General features: G+C 39.4%; 1 protein-coding gene and 1 non-coding gene across 21 annotated transcripts in view; both read left to right on the top strand.

The window, feature by feature from the left end:
• CAST (calpastatin) overlaps positions 1-18491 on the top strand; it is a 111672-nt gene that overhangs the window by 54070 nt on the left and 39111 nt on the right. For 5 of the 20 annotated variants that reach the window (XM_038532274.1, XM_038532284.1, XM_038532272.1 and 2 more), the window contains 8 exons: positions 3127-3186; positions 7224-7289; positions 7966-8007; positions 9841-9897; positions 10235-10348; positions 11570-11659; positions 15225-15296; positions 16854-16952. In XM_038532274.1, the coding sequence (XP_038388202.1) occupies positions 3127-3186; positions 7224-7289; positions 7966-8007; positions 9841-9897; positions 10235-10348; positions 11570-11659; positions 15225-15296; positions 16854-16952 (600 nt within the window). The remainder of the gene's footprint in view (positions 1-3126; positions 3187-7223; positions 7290-7965; positions 8008-9840; positions 9898-10234; positions 10349-11569; positions 11660-15224; positions 15297-16853; positions 16953-18491) is intronic. The other 15 variants (XM_038532275.1, XM_038532273.1, XM_038532283.1 and 12 more) reach the window with 8 other exon arrangements.
• On the top strand, positions 17913-18017 carry LOC119871318. The gene has a single exon (XR_005357434.1). It is a non-coding gene; the product is annotated as a U6 spliceosomal RNA (small nuclear RNA).

The following is an 18491-nucleotide window of genomic DNA, read 5'->3' as shown; positions in this document are numbered from 1 at the left end:
CAGTGGTTGAATGGGTGGGTGGAGAATGATTATAATGTACTTTTTCTCTGTTTTTTGTTACTCTGATTTATGCTTTAAGTTTATAAGTGACCAATAATACTCTGGATGTGAAGAGTTCTGCGTGGGTCACTTGGGAAGGAGAGTGTTGTTAGAACTGCACTTCATTCTGATTGCCAGCACTAATCTCACAGAGATAGTTTGGTGTGTATGAGCTCTGATGGTTGTGCTTAAAATTGGCCCTCGATGTTAGCCAGACTGCCCATGTAACGCAGCAGAGTCACTGGTGCAGAATTCAGGTGGCCTAGGTCCAGCCCTGGCACACACAGCTCCCTGTCCCTCCCCTTGCCAGCCTTTGCCTGGCTGATGCCCACTCATCCTTTAATCACCACATCACTTCCTGAGCATCCCCTGTCCCGACTGTCTCATGAACTAACTCTGATTGCCAGGTCTATGTTTTCATGGGAGTCTGTGATTTTCCTTTATAGCTCTCGCCACAAGTAATTATTGCAGTGATTTTTCTATTAATGGCCTCTCTGATGAGGCTGAAAGTTCCACAATGGCAGGAACATGTCTAGCAAGTTCACCACTGTGTTCCTGTCACCTGGCACCAACTATGTGCTGGATAAGTACTTGTGGGTCCAGTGAACTGTGGAACATTTGACAGGGCACTTAACCTCTATGAGATAGCGCTTTCTCCAACTGTTTAAAACCTAGCAGAGGTTTATCTTTAAAGTGCTTCAGTTCGAAGATTTTTGGATAAATGCTTCAAAAAATGTTAACTATCAGTTATTCACACCGATGATTAGAAATTTAAATAGTACAGAAGATTGGAGGTGAAAATGTTTTCAGTCCCTCACTAGAGATAATAAATATTAAAAGTTTATTCTCTTTATAAATAGAATAAGATACAACAAACCAGAGTTTACTGGGACTTGAATGGGTTCACCATAGAGTGGGATTATTTTCTTTATTTTCAGTTCCCATGAAGTAGCTTTCCTATTTCAGTTTCAAAATATTTAGTGGCTTTGTAATGGGATAGAACTTTCACAGAGGGATCTGCTGAGAAAAGGTGCTGCCGAGGCCTTCAGGTAAATTCCCATGATTACCTCTCCATGCTTATTGATGGCTATCCGTGTAGATTTTACTGTTCTCAGGTGAGGGGGCTTTGAAAGTCTATAGGATTTGAGGATCACATCCAGCTGCCACTTAATAAAGTAGTAGGGCAGATTGGAAACTCCAAGGCTATGTGATTTTAGGAATGTTTTCATAAAGCATAGAGGTTTAGAAATAATGTTTACCTAAGATTTGCAACTTAAATACACTTTTTAAAAAGAATTTATTTGAGAGAGAGAGAGAGAGGAGGAGCAGAGGGAGAGAATCTCAAGCAGGCTCCTGGCTGAACTCCAGAGCCTAATGCAGGGCTTGATCTCATGACCCATGACCTGAGCCAAAACCAAGAGTCAGATGTGTAACCAACTGAGCCACCCAGGCACCCCTAAAAGCACTTTCTTGTAGTGTTTGGTCTTTGATTTTTCTATGACTGAGGGAATTCATTAAAGGAATGGGCTGTGGCAAACAGGTACATTAATTTTCACAACTTAAACCTCAAGGAAAAATGAATATTTATGTGTTGGTCCATTAATTTGATGGGAAAATCTACCTTGGTACATCTTTCAGTTCTTTATCCCAAAGATAATGTTAGAGAGCACCATGCCTGCTACAGTGACCAGGTTTGGTGTATTTTGGTGTGAGGGGGTACCCAATAGGTGCCTAAGGGTACTTAGGAATAAAGTTCATAAGGTTTGTTTGAAAAATCAATATACTAAAATTTTGGGCTTTTTACCTATAAGTTGTGATAATTTACCATTAGTGCCAATGTCCTCTACATTAAGTGAGGTCTGTGGGGAAGGTGTTTTTCTTCCTGGGCCATGAGATGTGGTAGGTTCATACAATCACCTTGGGCGGTAGTGTGGTGGGTGGGGGGAGCCGGGGAACCAGCCAGGATGGGCTCATCCTGCCGTGGGACTTAGCCTCAGAAATGGCTCAGGGCCAGACATCAGAGACAGGCTCTGGGTATTACTGGCAGGGTGGCAGCTGTTTACTGACAGCCGGTTACTTGAGAAGGCAACTTAGGCCAGATGGAATCCCTGAACTCTAAAACCTAACAGACTCAATATTAAGGAGGTTTACGTGAGCCTAGGTTGGAATTCCCAAAGGTAGCGATAGATTTAATATTAACCAGGGTAATGCAAGTAAAAGTCCTAGCATAACAGTTCCATGCAAGTATCCTTATGCACATCTTCCTGCTTGGGTGATGAGGTTGCAGGGACTCATTCTACCACCCGATTGCATCCCTAGGAATGGTGTGTCTTGAAACTTCACTTACCATTCATCACCTCTTGCCCTCCCAGGGAGGAGCCTGGACGAGACAGTTAATATAGCAGTATTTGCAACCCTACTCCCGTCTTCTCTTCCTTACATGACACTGAAAGGACAGTTCTGATCCTCCCAGATCTGTTTTCCAGCACTACATCCTGCTCCTTCTGTCTTGTATTATATCTTAGGAATAATGCATTAGTGATTTAATAAGCACCTACAACATGCCAGACATTTTATTATCTCAAATACTTAAAAGCCCCCAAAAGAGGTGTTATTGGCCTCATTTTTTTATAGCTGGGAAACTATACCAGTCGTTGGCTAGTCATTGGCAGAGCTTGCGGTTGAACAAAATTTTGCCTCATTTTAAAATCTCTGTGCTTTCTGAAAGTAATACAGATAATAATTAACATATTTACTGAGCACTTCTGCGTACCAGGTCGTAATAAACTTACAATGTAGTTATCTACTAAAGACCAGAAAATTGCCTAAGATTATTTCAGAAGTAGTTATGCTCAAAACTGGAACCCATTTGATCTGGTTATAGACAAAAGTCTTATTAAACATTCTTTAAAGTCCCTACTGGGCAATATCGCCGACTGGGCTTTTGTGGGAGTTGTACTCTGGAAGAGGTAAGACCAAGGTAGTTAAAAACAAATATGGTTAAGAGGAGCTGAAAGACAAAGTATGTATAAGACAAAGTATTTGTTGGTAAGCCAGAATCAGACTTTCTATTTCTTTACTTTCTAGGCGTCAGCCTCTTCTGCTTCTACCAGCAAGTCTTCCAGTATGAATCCCACAGAAACCAAGGTATGAAGAGTCTTCATGGGTGTATGTGGGTGAATGCCTTTAAGGGATTGTTTCGTAAAGCAAAACAAATGTAGATTAACTAATGAGTTATGTGTCCTAACAAGCCTAAGTTACGGAAGTGACCATTTCTTTCTAATTTATAGGCGTCTTTGGAAACTCCCCTTTGTTTTTAGTATTTGCCTCAAATATCAACTGTACACTTCTCCATTGTTTTAGAGTATCTAGAAAAGAGGAGTCCTCCAAAGATTTTTTTTTTTTTTTTTTTTTTTTTTTGGTCCTAGACTTGGAGTGTAATGATATGATCTAAGTGCATTTCTCTGGATCTCGCGAAAAATATGCATTCTTAACTTTTTATAAAATGGTTTTATTATCACAGCCATTTAAAACTCAATGTAAGAAAGAGAAAGTTTATACTAAGTTTACTCTAAGCGACAAGTGACACAGAAACTGTTACTTTGGATACTTCCTCAAATTTCTTTGTGAAATTTTAGTCCTGGAGGGCAAGGGCTTACTGATAAACCTTCAGAGCTCTATATGGGATTTATTCTAATAGTTATTTCTTGGGATTTCAGAAGAAAAAATAAAAGAATGTTGTCCAATGTAGTGGTCACAAAGAGTAGACCTAGTTCTGAAGAGTTGCCTGAAGCTGCCTCAATCCTCTCCCTTAGTGACCAAGTATCAAGCCGTTTCTTGGGATTCTTCTGGGGGTGGTGAATTAAAGCAGGAACATTATCGAGATGCTCTCAACTAATTTTTATGAGCCAATATTCTTGAGTGTTTTCAAGAGTTAGCCCAGCTCTATTATTAAGTTGCCCTTGTTTAAAATCACTGGCATGATTTGCTTTCTGTCTTGCTAGCCTGTGGTGGGATCCAATGCCATAATTTGGTACTGGCACTTGTACTTTGGTGCTGTTGGGATATCCTCTGGTCTCATGTTGAACTGTTTTTAAAGGACATTGCAAATATCTTGAAATACACTGTCAGATCTCTTATAAATGTCATCTAGCTTTCATCTTAATTGAAAAGTTTTTAACCTAAAATTGTTATTTAGTATTTTACATTTACATGAATTTTTTTTTTGTTTTCAAAATATGCATGACTTGAGCCTTCCTTCATCTATTAGTTGTCACTACTTACTTAGACCAAGTTTAATCTTAAAATATTTTTAAAAATCTGATCTCGGTCTTAAAATGATTTTAAGACCGTAGGAGAAGCATCAACCAAAAACAAATTATCATTGAACTCAGAGTCCATGAAAAGCAAAGAAAGGAAAGCCACAAATCTAAGCTTTTCTCTTTATTATTGTGGCTCTCATTTGATCCATTGCCTGGCTCTAATCCTTTGCCCCTGACTCTCTCTGTGCTCAAGGACCAATGTTTATTGTAGATGTGCCCTGTTTTCCATAGCAAGTGTCCACAAACCCTTCAGCCATTGCTAAACAATAATAATGAGAATTCCTGGCAGTTCTCCAGAACTGGAGGATAGGAGGAGAGAGAAGAAGGTAGGAGGCAAGAGGGAGGGAGAAGAATAAATGTCTTGATGACAAAATATCACCAATGGCTGCCTCAGGACCACTTCTGGCATCAACTCTTTGCTGGGTGGATTTCAGTCACACTGTTCTCATTAATTAGATTCATGTACTTCTGATGTTTGGGTCATAACATTTATCCTGGCCTTCTCTTGATTTTTGTGAATTTGAGCATATTTCTTCAAATATTTTAAGCTTTTAGACAAAAGATGTTATTTCATGATAGCTCCTATACCAAATTCTTGTCTTACTCTACATCTTTCAAATAAAAGTCTATCTACTTCCGAAGGGGGGTGATATGTCTAGATCTAAGTCCAACCTCTCTTGCCCCTGGCACATTATTATTTTTTTTAAAGATTTTATTTATTTATTCATGAGAGACACAGAGAGGGGCAGAAACACAGGCAGAGGGAGAAGCAAGCTCCTCACAGGGAGCCCGATGTGGGACTTGATCCGCGGACCTGGGATCATGCCCTGAGCCAAAGGCAGACGCTCAACTGCTGAGCCACCCAGGCGTCCCTCCCCTGGCACATTATAATGGGGGATCACAGTGCTGTGGTTAAAATGGAAGGTCAAATCATTTCTACTCAGGGTGTGACCCCTGCAAGACGATATAGTAGGAACCATGCAGCCAGATGGCCTGGTTTGGAATCTCATTTCATACCAGCCATGGTATTTGGAAACTCCCCTTTGCTTTGGTTTCCTTATTTGTACAGTTTGGATCATAGTACTTATTTCACAAGACTGTATAAGAACACAAACATGAAAGGGTATTAGATAGTGCCTGTCTCCCAGCAGGTGCCCAGTAGGAGCTGGCTAGTACTGGAGAGACAAGTGCACTGAAGTGATTGAGCACCCAAAACCCCAGCTCCACCCTGGATGTCCTTGGGAAGCTAACTTGTGTGTGCCTCAGTTTCTCATCCACAAAGTGGGAATGATGGTGAAGATGATGCACGTCTCATAGAATTATTATGAGGACTAAATGAGTTGGCACATGTGAAGTTTACAACAGTCCCTGATACTAAAAGATCATCAATAAACATTGGTTATTATCATCATCACTGTTGTGTTAAGCCCCACCACCTTCAGCAAAAATAAATTTAGGTAATGTATTAGCGACTAATGAAAATATGCCATTATAAGCTGCTTGCATGTGTGAGTGTGAATTCTTAATCATTCTGTCGATTTCTTCCATGCAAGATCTTGATTGCCAAATTAGAGTAGAAGCTATTAATAGATCCAAACCACTGCAATACCGGGTAGCTTATTTTCCTTCTTAATCATTTACTAAATTGCATATGCGTAAGTTCAAAAAAGCATAGTAGCAGATAACAGAAACTAACAAAGATAGAGTATGAAAGGATCCAAAATATAAAATTTATTTAAAAATGTTTCTGTGATTATGAACTTTGTTTCCTTCCCAAAACAGTGTGTTGGTAAAACGAGGGTCCATTATGGGAGGAATGTATGTATCTTGATGGCTGAAGCACAAGACATGATAAATTAAGAAGATATTTGGTGTTGGCTTTTGTAGATAATAGAATAGAAAACAGGAGTTGAGGTTAATAGCAGCAAATAGATAAAAGGGAAAGAAATGGTGGGAGGCGTTAGGCCTAATTTTTCATCTTTGACTCTGAAAAGTTAAAAAATGTTCCAGTTTTATTCCAGTTTTCATATCTTGCCTGTACCAAGAATTCATGTATGTACTGAAGGAATTGTGTTTTTTGATACAGATGACCTTTGGTTGGATAAAACTGTGTAAAATGCTCCAGTAAAGGGCCTGAGTCAGAGCCAACTCTTCCTCATCTTCCTTTTTTTTTTTTTTTTTTTTTTTTTTTTTTAATAGAGAGCAAGTACAAGCTGGAGGAGAGCAGAGGGAGAAGGAGAGAAAGAATCTCAAGCAGGCTCAGTGTTCAGTGTAGAGCCTGATTGCGGGGCTCAATCCCTGGACTCTGATAACATGACCTGTGCTGAAATCAAGAGTCAGAAGTTTAACTGACTCAGGCATCCAGGTGCCCCACAACCAGCTCTTCTGAAACATTCCTAGAAATTTAGATTGTATCATGTAACAACAACAACAAAAATCTATATGCTATTTACAGGATTGTTGTGTAACACCATATTGACAACATTTCAGAGAACTTTTGGCAACACTAGCGACTGTTGATTTGATCATAACCAAATGTTAGACATAAAGGTGCAAAATAATGGCCCAAGCAGCCGGTACACAGAGAAGGTGAAGGAAAGGGGTCAGAAGTTAGTTATATTACTGGTAATCTTGCAGATTCTTACACGGTCAAAAAAAAAGTCCAAATTGCAATATTTGCTTGAGCCTTTACAATTTTAGCGTCTGCAACTTCTTGGAGTTAACATACATATGCTGGAGTAGATAGATGGCAGTAGGTGAGTAGAAGGGGACTTGATATAAACATTGAGCCCTGTGATATATGTTATTTACTTGATTGTCAGATAAAATAAAATCACACTTGGGGCTGTGCTCTTGTATTAGGCTATTCCAGTCAGCAAACAGACGGGAGGACAGCATTCTCCTAACAAGAAAAGACACAAAAAACAGGTGATGTGGTTCACTGTACTAGGGGATATTTCTGTTTGCTAATGGCCACGTCAGCTGCTCAGCGCACGCTAATAATTGTAGTTCCAGATCTTCGGTAACTCTCACCCATCACAGACTTTCTGGTAGACCTTAGTGACCCATCACTGAAATTCTGGCGCTAAAATTAAATGTCTCTGCTTTCTGTACTCTTGGCTCTGTCACCATCCCATTGTTTTCACCATAGTTTCACTTTGGCAGCCAAAACCCGTGGTATTTCACTCCAAGGTGTATGTCTTTGCCTTTGAAGGATGAGGATTTGTATATATTTATATTATATATAATATATATTAGCTTATATATTAGCTACAATGTTTATTTATATATTAGCTAATATATTAGCTACAATGTTTGTAGCAATAAGTGTTTTCGTACCTTTGATACACATAACAAAAGTAAGCTGTAAATTGCTGTCTAAAAGTGAGAGCAAAATATTAGGTTGCTTAAGTGTTTATCTAAAGAGTTAAAATTTCAAGAAAAGTATAATAAACTGAACTCATAAAGTTTATATGTACATCAAAGTCATCTTCTTTGCACTTGCTTAATTGAAGAAAATCCATGTTAAGCCTTGTATACTATGTGTATTTTTTGCCTTTCTTAATTCCTTCCCTCTCTTCTTTCTGTATTTTTCTGAGTTTAGGCTGCAAAAACAGAACCTGAAAAGAAGTCACAATCAACTAAGGTAAGTGATTTAAGTCAACTAGTGAGTTCTTTGGATTCTTAATAATAATAATAATAATAATAATAATAATAATGAATAACCCATTTCCTCTGTTGGTGCTACTGAATGAGAAAAGGATATTTTTTTCAGCTAATTTAATTAATTTTGTATTATCTTTTAAAATATGGTTATATAGAGTATAAGTGAATAATTACAATAAGTACACAATAATTACAATAAGTATACATGGCTAAAATGAGTGTTTACTATTTTATACATGAGAACAGTATATTTCAGAAGGCATTTTGTTCAAATCTAGATTTTTGTTACTGGTGAAGTAACTGTTAAAAAAAAACCAGCAAAAATGAAAGAGAAAGGACAAAAGGTAACGAGTGTCCAATTACTTTAAAGATAGGACATCAAGAATAAATGTGTGTTTTGAACCCAGCACCTACATACCTTACAGATGTGAGCCTTTCCTAAGAGGCCTGCAGGTTTATCTTAACAGTCTTTTTTATTTTTTTAAAAAAAGATTTTATTTATTTATTCATGAGAGACACAGAGAGGGAGAGAGAGAGACACAGGCAGAGGGAGAAGCAGGCTCCATGCAAGGAGCCTGACCTGGGACTCAATCCTGGGTCTCCAGGATCGTGCCCTTGCCTGAAGGTGGTGCTAAACCACTGAGCCACCAGGGCTGCCCTATCTTAACAGTCTTATCTCAGTTTATAGAACTGGTTATCAGTTTCTCAGGAGACAGCTCCTGCTTTCCCTTGGGAATGCCTTCTCTGACTCATGGCTGTCTAGACTGAAAACCAGTCTACATCCATGTGGAGATGGACCCCAGAGTGTCTGTCTGCAGGCAGGGCAAATATTTCTCCTCTATAAAATGCTACACATTATTTATTTCAAGCAAGCATGCTTAAGCAAGTACTCAAGATAAGACCACAAAGGTGTCCTGTGGGAAAGCACAGAGATGTACTTTAAGAAAGCACAGAGCTGTAGTTAAATGCAGGCAAGGGTGAGGTCATCTGGGTGGAAGGTGAGACTTATCTGGTTTATCTAAGGGTTATCTAAGGGTTGCCCCCCTTAGAATGACAATTCCATGGTCCACTGTAGAGAAGGAATTCACCAGTGAGACGGAAATTGTCTACTATTCTATATTTAAGTTTTGGCTGTTTAGTCAACTCAGGAGAATTGGGTTTCTGATGTTACCTCGTCTAGTTATAATAGAGAAAAGACTGTAAATCGTTAAACTACAGTGTTCATCTCCTATGAAGGAAGATTTTTAAAAGAATTTCTAGAGGGGGTTCCCTATCAGTAAGTGCAGAGGTCCTAGGGATCATGTGACCTCTTTGTGATTAGACCTGCAGTTACCAAATGAGCTGTAGGAATTATGAAAAACAATAAGTTAGAAATACATACTTATATGAAAAATCATTCTAAATCAAATACTGTATTTTTCATTACTCTTAAATTGTCATTACTAGATGGTAGGATAATTACTGATGAGTAGCACGTGTGTATTTATCTAAACGGGTCTTTCCCAAGAGATGCAAATGGATCTAATTGGAATTTTTGTTTGTTTGTTTTTTTAAGATTGTATTTATTTATTTATTCCTGAGAAACAGAGAGAGAAAGAGAGGGAGAGAGAGAGGCAGAGGGAGAAGGAGGCTTCATGCAGGGAGCCCGACATGGGACTCGATCCTGGGTCTCAAGGATCACGCCCTGGGCTGAAGGCAGTGCTAAACTGCTGAGCCACCCAGGGTACCCAGAATTTTTGTTCTTGAGTCTACCTGGAAATAATATAAGAAAGGACTCCGATGTAATTGAGATTTTATCTTTTGAAATTGACAGCCATCTGTGGTCCATGAAAAAAAAACCCAAGAAGTAAAGCCAAAGGAACACAAAGAGGTAAATGATCGTCTTTAGGACTTGATATTTGGTGAAACTTTGTGTGTGAGGAATTGAATTCTGGACATGTTTGTTTTTCTAGTTAAAATGGCACCACCATGTGGCAATAGTAGGACTGGCAGTTTACTAATATTAGTAAATTGCTGAATTTGGAAGGATATGGTATTATTTCAAATTTTGTACCTAAAGTAAAATTGTATCACATTTATGTCCCATGACTTGAAGTTCCTACAATTCAAAAGTATATAGAATGCAACCATTAGGAACACTTGGCATCACATAGAGAAAGCGTCCGTATCTGTCATCTTGTTAACCACGTGATGTGTGTGTGTTTCAGCCAAAAAGCCTACCCAAGCATGCATCAGATACGGGAAGCAAGCATGTTCATAGTGAAAAAGCAGCTTCTAGATCAAGTGAGCAGCTGACATCAGAGAAATCAACAAAACCAAAGGTAAATAAATCAGATTGATAGAAAACACGACCATCAGCCAGGGAATAAGATGCAGGTCCTCTATCTCCATGGGCATGTGTAATTGAATCTCTGGAGCTATGCTGAATATGCTCTGTACTGTAATGATTTGGTGCTGTCATTTTACTGGCTTCGCAAGTACCCTTGTGGAAACTTTGCCCTATGAAAAACTTAAGAAGTACATCAGATGGGCTACAGGGACGTTCAATCTAGCTTTCCGCTGCCCGGTGGTATCTAGTCATGACTGTAGGGCAGCAGGCTCTAGTGTCTCAGAGACAGGAAGCTTGGGATAGAGCTTGCCTCCTAGACCCCCCTCCACAGGATCTGCATGATCTGCTCTTTTTTTTTTTTTTTTTAAGATTTTATTTATTCATTCATGAGAGACACACCGAGGGAGGCAGAGATATATAGAGAGAAGCAGGCTCTTTGTAGGGAGCCCGATGTGGGACTTGATCCCCAGACTGGGATCATGTCCTGAGTCGAAGGGATCATGCCCTGGGATCATGCCCTGAGCCACCCAGGTGTCCCTTGCATGATCTGCTCTTTACATGGAAGTCTGAAAGAAGTGTTGAGAATTTTGTTGTGTACGAGATGAATTTAGAGAGCCACAAATCAGAAAGAGATTCCATATTTGCACAGCTAATGGAGGTCCCCTATTGGAAGAAGAACAAACCTTTATGACAAGAACTCTTCCATCGAGAGCTCTTGAAAGACGTCAGGTAGGGTTGCTTCACAGTGGACTTGAAAGAAGACGTTAGGCATTTGTGGCCAACTGAATGCAGCCATTATGCGTTTTGTTCAAATCTATTTTGTTTGGCTCACAGTATTATTAAAATTAATTTTCATGAGCTGCCAACAATTGAAGTCCTAATGTTTCACATAAAATTCAAATTTCTAGCTTCTCTTGAAAATCAGGTTATATGGCAACAAGTGACAAGAGCTTTATACCCGGTATATGTACTCCAATTTATCAAAGCCCCTACCTGGCCCATTTCACTCTCTGTGCACCTGGGGGGACTCTATGCTCTTGAGTCCAGACTTACATGGTGCCCAGTGTTGTACCATGCACAGTAGAAGCTAGTAACCGCTCCTCTGCAAGTTGTCCTTGATGGTAAACTGGCTTAATAGTGATACTTGAAATGCGTGATCTTGAAAATCGTCACTCAAAGATACTTCTATTAATCTTTTTTCTCCCACCTTTAGACTAAAGCACAGGATTCCGTTTCTGCCGGTGGGGAGAGTGTTGTTGCAGGTGCAGCTGCAGCTGCAGCATCTGCCACAGCAGCTAACAAGGTGAGCACACATGGGCAGACATAAAGTATGTAGGTGGGCCTCGCGGCCTATCAGGTCTGTTCCACGGAAGTGCGTGCTTGGTGAAGACCCCTTCCAGCCTGCGCTTCACGTCTGCTTCTCAGTAACCTTTTAGTTCCTGTGGTGCTCCCACACTCAAATAACCTGTATTTGGTAAAACCAAATATGTTCTTATGTGAAATTTACTGAAGAAGAGTTCACATCTAAAGGTTATAGAGTAAGAAGGATAGCAAAACCGATTTAAGAATTCATATATTGGGCAAATATTTATTGAGCACCTACCATGTATCCAGTATCAGTACCAAGAAAAATAAAATGTGAGTTGACTCAGGTCCTGCTTTCAAGATTTATAGCTTTGAAATAAAGTAAATTAAGTTGCTATATTTGAGCAAGCACTTCTCTCAGCTTTCAACGTGGACAGAATCTACCTTGATAAGCGTAAGTCACAAACAGTCCTGGCATCTACATGAGTTGATGGGGGAAATTTTAGAAGGAGACGTTCCCAGCCCTCTCTGGAGAGAGGATGTGTGTCCCTCTGACTAATGATGGGCGAGTCTTCCTTAGGTCACTTGAGAAGCTCCTTCAAATACTAGCCTGGAAATGTAAGATGAGAAGTAGTCTACTGTTTCTACCCATAGCGATAGAGTCAGTAATCAGTTTACGGACCGTGTCTCCCTTGAAATGCTATCTGTCTCTCTGGAAGCCACAAGTAAGTAAATGCAACAACAATAAGAAGATGGAAATGAAATTTTTTTTTTTTTAGGTAGTAAGTATTCATCTGTTTTTCCACTTTTCAAAATGGGAAAGGTATCCCCCTGTAGGCTAGATGGTAAGGAAAGTCCTAGGATAAAAAGTATGGCACATCTCCTTGAAACATCAGTTTTTCTCAGATTTTGAAAAGGAAGAGTCACATTAGTTTGTAGCCAAACTATATTGCTCTAATTACTATGCATATCACCTTGAGACTTGCACCCTTGTCCCCAAGGGGTATACATTACTGCATGGTGTTGATGAGGGGTACTTAGATGAAATGGTTTGAAAAATGGATAGATTTAGCAGATTTGATAGATTTGAAAAGCTTTAAAAATATAATTAGTTTGAAAGTTTGTGCTAGATGTAAAGTAGCCAAGGAAGAAAGTGAAAGCTAAACAGTAAAGTAAGAGGCTTATGTGGAAATCTGGTGTGCGTTGACTTGGCCTTGAACTTAGGACAAAACATTTCTCTTTCATTTGCCTCTGATTCGCCTCCCATAAAATAGAATTGTTCAGATCTTCATTTTGGGAAAGAGGGGAGTCCATACCATGTTTTAATGCCCTGTGGTGTGACTGCAGGACACCCTAGCTGCAGGCTAGCCTATCCAGGGCCAGAAAAAAACCGAATCCCTGGGACTGCATTCCAAGGCCGATGAAGACAGACCCCTACAAGAAGGTGTTTGGTTAAGGAACTGAGGGATTTTGTCCATTTGTAGGAATCCATGGGACTTTGAGTCAATCCATTTTGAGTTTGACATAAAGGATGGGTAGTTGCAGGCTTGTAGGTTCAGCAAAGTGCAAAAGTGTGAGATGTTCTGGGTACAAAGTACATTCCACTATGGGTAAAGCACCAGGATTGTACGGGGGTGGGGGTGGGAGGGACTGTGAGACCAGAAACAGAGGACGAGGCGCTGCTGTGGGGAAGGCTGAGATGAGTTGACTGGAGTGGTAGCTATGCAACCAGTAGAGGATAAATGTTGAAGGTTGGAGAGCAGTTGAGTGATGTGAGTGCACCCAGCTTCAGGACTGAGCGACGGCAGTGGGTGGGATGAAACGGAAACAGAGATCAGAAGGCTGGTCAAGGAATGTGGCCTTAGTCTTCATGAGTCCTAATTTAGCATCTCTTAGAGCTGGGATAGAACCAGAAGTGCAGGACTCATTGCAGAGGTAAAATCTTCAGGTTTCAGAAAATGATTGCCTGTGATGGGCAGTGGTAACATAAACTCTGAGATGACGTGGGGCTTCAGGGTCTCATGAACTAGAGTCGATAATACCAAGGTGAGGCAAGGGGGGCCCTGTCAGGTTCCTACAAGCACAGGGACCACGCTGATGTGAGTGAGCACCTCCCTAAATTGTGAGCTGGTCCCTGGTTACCAGTGACAGGTGGACAGAGTCAGAAGGGGAACTGGTTGAGGATGAAAAGTGATCTGAGTTTGGATAGGCCAAGTTGAAACGTCAGAGAGAGATGTGTAACAGGGCAATTGGAATGAATGTTGTTTGGAAGTACAGGAGAATGGAGAGAGTGAGCAGAGAGGGGAGGAAGGGAGGAGGAAGAACGAACAGGAATGAGTATCTCATGAGGTTGCAGCTGAATCCTGGAAGTGGATTCCGCTGCCGAGAGCCCGGCTCCTACCTTGCTGGCCTCCAGAGTGTTTTTGACAATCACAGTGGTCACTTCTTTAGCACTTAGTTGGTACCTACGTAATGCTTAGCATGTACCAAAACGGGACTTTCACACTTCAGTACATAAATTTATCCAGTCCTCACTATGCTCTAAGGTAGGTGCAGTCAGTGTCCCACTTGAGGATCCTGAGCTACAGAAGAGGTGACCTGCCTGAAGACTCCTGCGGCCAGTAGGTGGCAGCTGCTGTGCTCCCCACCCTCATGCTCTGCTGCCACGTTCCAGAGCCCTCCACATGAGAGAGTTTTCTATTGTCTTAAATGGACAGCTTCACCTGTCTAGTTCCTGCCAGTCCTTGCAAGCACTTGGGCCTGGCCCTAGAGGATGGTTTTGCTTGGGATCACCAGTGCAGAGCAGAAAGGTGCAGAATGTGGAGGGCTGGGGGCAGCGCGAAAGAGGTGCCAGAGACCAGATGGCCCAAAGGCCAGAAGAGAACTGGGTGATCTTGGCCACGGCAGCTGTGAGAGAGGAGTTAGGAGACGGGTGCTTCCTGAGGTCAGACTTTGGAGATGTTTACGTCTGGATGAAGCATGGAGATTGCAGATCAGAGGGTTTTGGCAATTTTGAAAGAGCAAGTGAACCCATGATGGGAAGGAAATTCATTTTGGGGAGATTAAGAAAGGAGCGGATGATGAAATACTAAAGCAGGGAGTGTGGAGGTCTTCATGTGTGCAGGCAGGGACTAAAAACAGTGACAGGAAGAAGTGGCCGCTTAGAGAAAAAAAATTCCTATGTGCTGCAGACTGACAATGGGCCCTGGGAGAGGCAACGGAGAGCCATGAAGAAAGAGACAGTAGTTTTGGATTCAAGCATTGGTCTTTCCTTTACTGTGTGAACTGGGAAAAATTATTTAATATCTTTGAGTCTTGCTCTCCACATCACTAAATGAAATTAATGTTATTTACGCTGTCCTGATAAAGGATAACACATACAACATGTTATCTGGCACAGAGCAGCTCTTCAGTGTGTGATCAATGCTATTGATATTTTAATGAGCACATCTTTAGATATATCGTTGAATTTTAGTGAATTATTTAATAATTGAATTTGAATTTGTTAAATTGTTGAGGAAAGATGTATGAGAGGGAGTTTTTATTTCTTTCTAAAACCCCAGCAGAAAAAAGAAAAGAAATCATTAACATCGGCTGTACCAGTTGAATCCAAACCGGGTAAACCACCTGGAAAGGTATGAAGATAGCAGGGCATTTCTACATGAGATAATTATTTATTCATAGTCTCTATATTCTTGATCTGATTTTTTTAAGGGCAAACCATATGAAGTAAGATTAAAGACCTTTTAAACGAATTATTGCTATAAGCTAAAAGTGTCATTTTTTTTTTTTCTGGGTATGTTTGGAACACTTAATATTCTAACCCTCCATTCCAAAAACTCTAGTTACATCCCATGGAGTTTACATTCCAGTTTCTCTCTTGCAAATGTAACTTCTTTAACCAGAGGTATCACTAAAGAATATAAGGCAAGTCTTTATTCGGAAATTTCCAAATTAATCAGTCTAAAGCTAACAGATCCCAAATTGTATTACATGATCAGTTCCTAAAACTGTAGTGGGAATATGGTAGTTGAAGGGGAAAAAAAATTAATCATTTTAACCTGGGTTAAATAAAGTAAATAAAGGGCTTTTCCCAGAAATCTTGTTTTAAATGCAACATATTCTTCACAATGAATCATTTTTAACCTCAAAGATAGGATAGAGGCACTCTTACATTCATTATACTGATTAAAACTCATATTGACAAAGTAAATTGTCACTTCTTATAACCTTAACATCCTGTTCAGGTAATTTGTTTTGTAAACATCTTCAGGTAAGCAAGTGAACAAAAAAACCCACAAATGAATGAAAGAATACAGGCAATCCATTTCTGAAATACTCTAATAGGAAGAGGTGTTACCTAGAGGTTTTTTTGGAGTTCTTTGTAAATATGTAACTCTGGAAAACTGATATGCAGTAAATACTAGGCATTTCTCCTATTGCATACAATAACATTATTGCATACAATATCATTCTTTGTGTTTTGTTCTTTTTCTTTTTTAACTGTCAATACATTGGACTGGCAACTTTAACAAACCCATTTGTTCATGTAGTTAATACCATTAGACTTACCGAAGTTGTAATTTTTAGGGGGTGGGAAGTAGGGAGAGAGGGAGAGAGACAATCTCAGGCAGGCTTCCTCCCCAAGGTGGAACATTACTTGGGGTTGATCCCATAACCCTGAGATCGTGACCTGAACTGAAATCAAGAGAGCCACCCAACCACTTGAGCCACCCAGGCACCCCTAAAGTTGTGATTCTTACCTCAACGTGGCTTTCTGTCCTTTCAACGTAGAATGTGTACTCTAGGACCTTATGTAATAAAGTCTATTAGAGACCAGATTTTTACAATTTTGATGTTTAAAGAACTTTTGATGTTTGGTGTTTTTCTGTACAGAATGTTTTTGTTTGGAGCGCCTGGGGTGGCTCAGTCAGTTAAACGTTTGCCTTTGACTCAGGTCATGATCTCAGAGTCCTGGGATAGAGTCCTACATCAGGCTCCCTGCTCAGCGGGGGGGTCTGCTGCTCCCTCTATGTCTGCCTGCCTCTCCCCCTGCTTGTGTGCATATGTGTGCTCTCTCTCTTAATTTCACTGAAATAAATAATTTTTTTAAAGAATTTTTTAATTAAAAATTTAGAAGTGAAATATGTATTACAAATAGCATTTAAATACCTGCCCTCTTTCTTTTCTAGTCAGACATGGATGCTGCTTTGGATGACTTAGTAGACACTCTAGGAAAACCTGAAGAAACTAAAGAAGATAATGTACCATATACTGGACCTGAAATTTCAGTATGTGCTTTTGATATCTGTAAAGATTCATACTAAATGGGTAGGAATGCAGATACGGTCATGGTCATGAGGCACCAAAGAATACCTAATGCTCTGTCACTTGGAGTAAAGCAGATGGTGGCATTATTAATAATAGCAACTACAAATTAGTGTTGGGAGTGGAAATGGCTTGTCCTATGGTAGCTATCTATTACATTGACTCAGTGACCATTTATCGATCATTGTGTTATGACTGGTGCTGGGATAAACCTTATTGGGTTACAAAGATTTTTCTGTCCTTGAGATTTAAGTCCACTGGACTTGAACTTATTTTGACTTCTAGAAATTTACCACCCTCAGTTCATCCCCCCTGCCCCGTCTAATTCCTAAAAAAGCAAAAAAAAAAAAAAAAAAAAAAAAATTACATGTTCCTTGATATTAAAAAGATTAAAAGGATATGCTGTAGATTGGAGGAAATACTTGGCAACAGACATGACAAAGGATTTGTTTTTCTAGAATTTATGAAGAATTGTAAATAAAAAAGACAACCCAATAGAAAAATAGGAGAAAACTTGTTTGGCTCATAAATACATAAAATTCTGTAGGAATTAGAGAAATGATACCAAACTATGAAGAGACCATTTCACACTCATCAGATTGGCAAAAGTATAAATGTCTGACAGCTCATGTAGAGCTTGTAGATATTGAAGATGTGCTTACTCTTCAGGTAGCAGTTCCACCTTGAGAGAGATTCTCTGGGAGGAAGCCTTGCCCGTGTGTACCAGGAGTTATAAGAATAAAACATTTGGAAAGGATTTTGATCAACAGCAGACAAGATGATATAATGGAACACTTTATAGGGGTTAAAACAAATTATTCATGTATCAACATGGATACATTACAAAAGCATAGTTTTGAATAAAAATACAAAATGATATCTAAAATATGCCATTTCTATAACATTTGGAAGTATGCAAAATAGTGCTCAGTAGCAGTGCATATGCTAAAATTGGAATGATACAGAGAAGATTAGCTTGACCACTCTGTGCGGAGCACATGCAAATTTGTAAAGCATTCTATATTTTTTCAATTAAAAAATATGCAAAGTAATACTACATATTGTTTGTGGGTACCTACATATGGAATAATTGTGTTAAAATGCACTCAGTTTTAAGTGGGTAGGTGTAATAAAGTTCTAGATGATGACTGGCTAATAAGGAAGATGAATGAGATTATAGAGGTTAGTTAACCAGGATATATTATCAGACCTTTTTGTCTTAGAAATTACATCTCAAAGCCTTGGGTATCAGGTTATAGAGATGTTTATTATTAACTTTTTTGTATGTTTTGGAAATAGTTAATGAAAAACATTTTAAAGTAAAATGTACTTTGATATAAGACTTAAATTTAATATAGTGGTTTGAATGTTTTCTAGTTATTATATATGGGTTAGGCTAACTAAAGTGTTGTATAAACTTAATTTCAGTGTTGTGTAAAGCATTGGCTTTTTAATGGCTTACATTTCATTTCAGTAACTCCATAAATTACTAATGGGAATAG

Source organism: Canis lupus, chromosome 3 (genome assembly GCF_011100685.1).
Source record: "Canis lupus familiaris isolate Mischka breed German Shepherd chromosome 3, alternate assembly UU_Cfam_GSD_1.0, whole genome shotgun sequence".
Lineage (NCBI taxonomy): Eukaryota > Metazoa > Chordata > Mammalia > Carnivora > Canidae > Canis > Canis lupus.
This window is presented reverse-complemented; position numbering and strand designations above follow the sequence as displayed.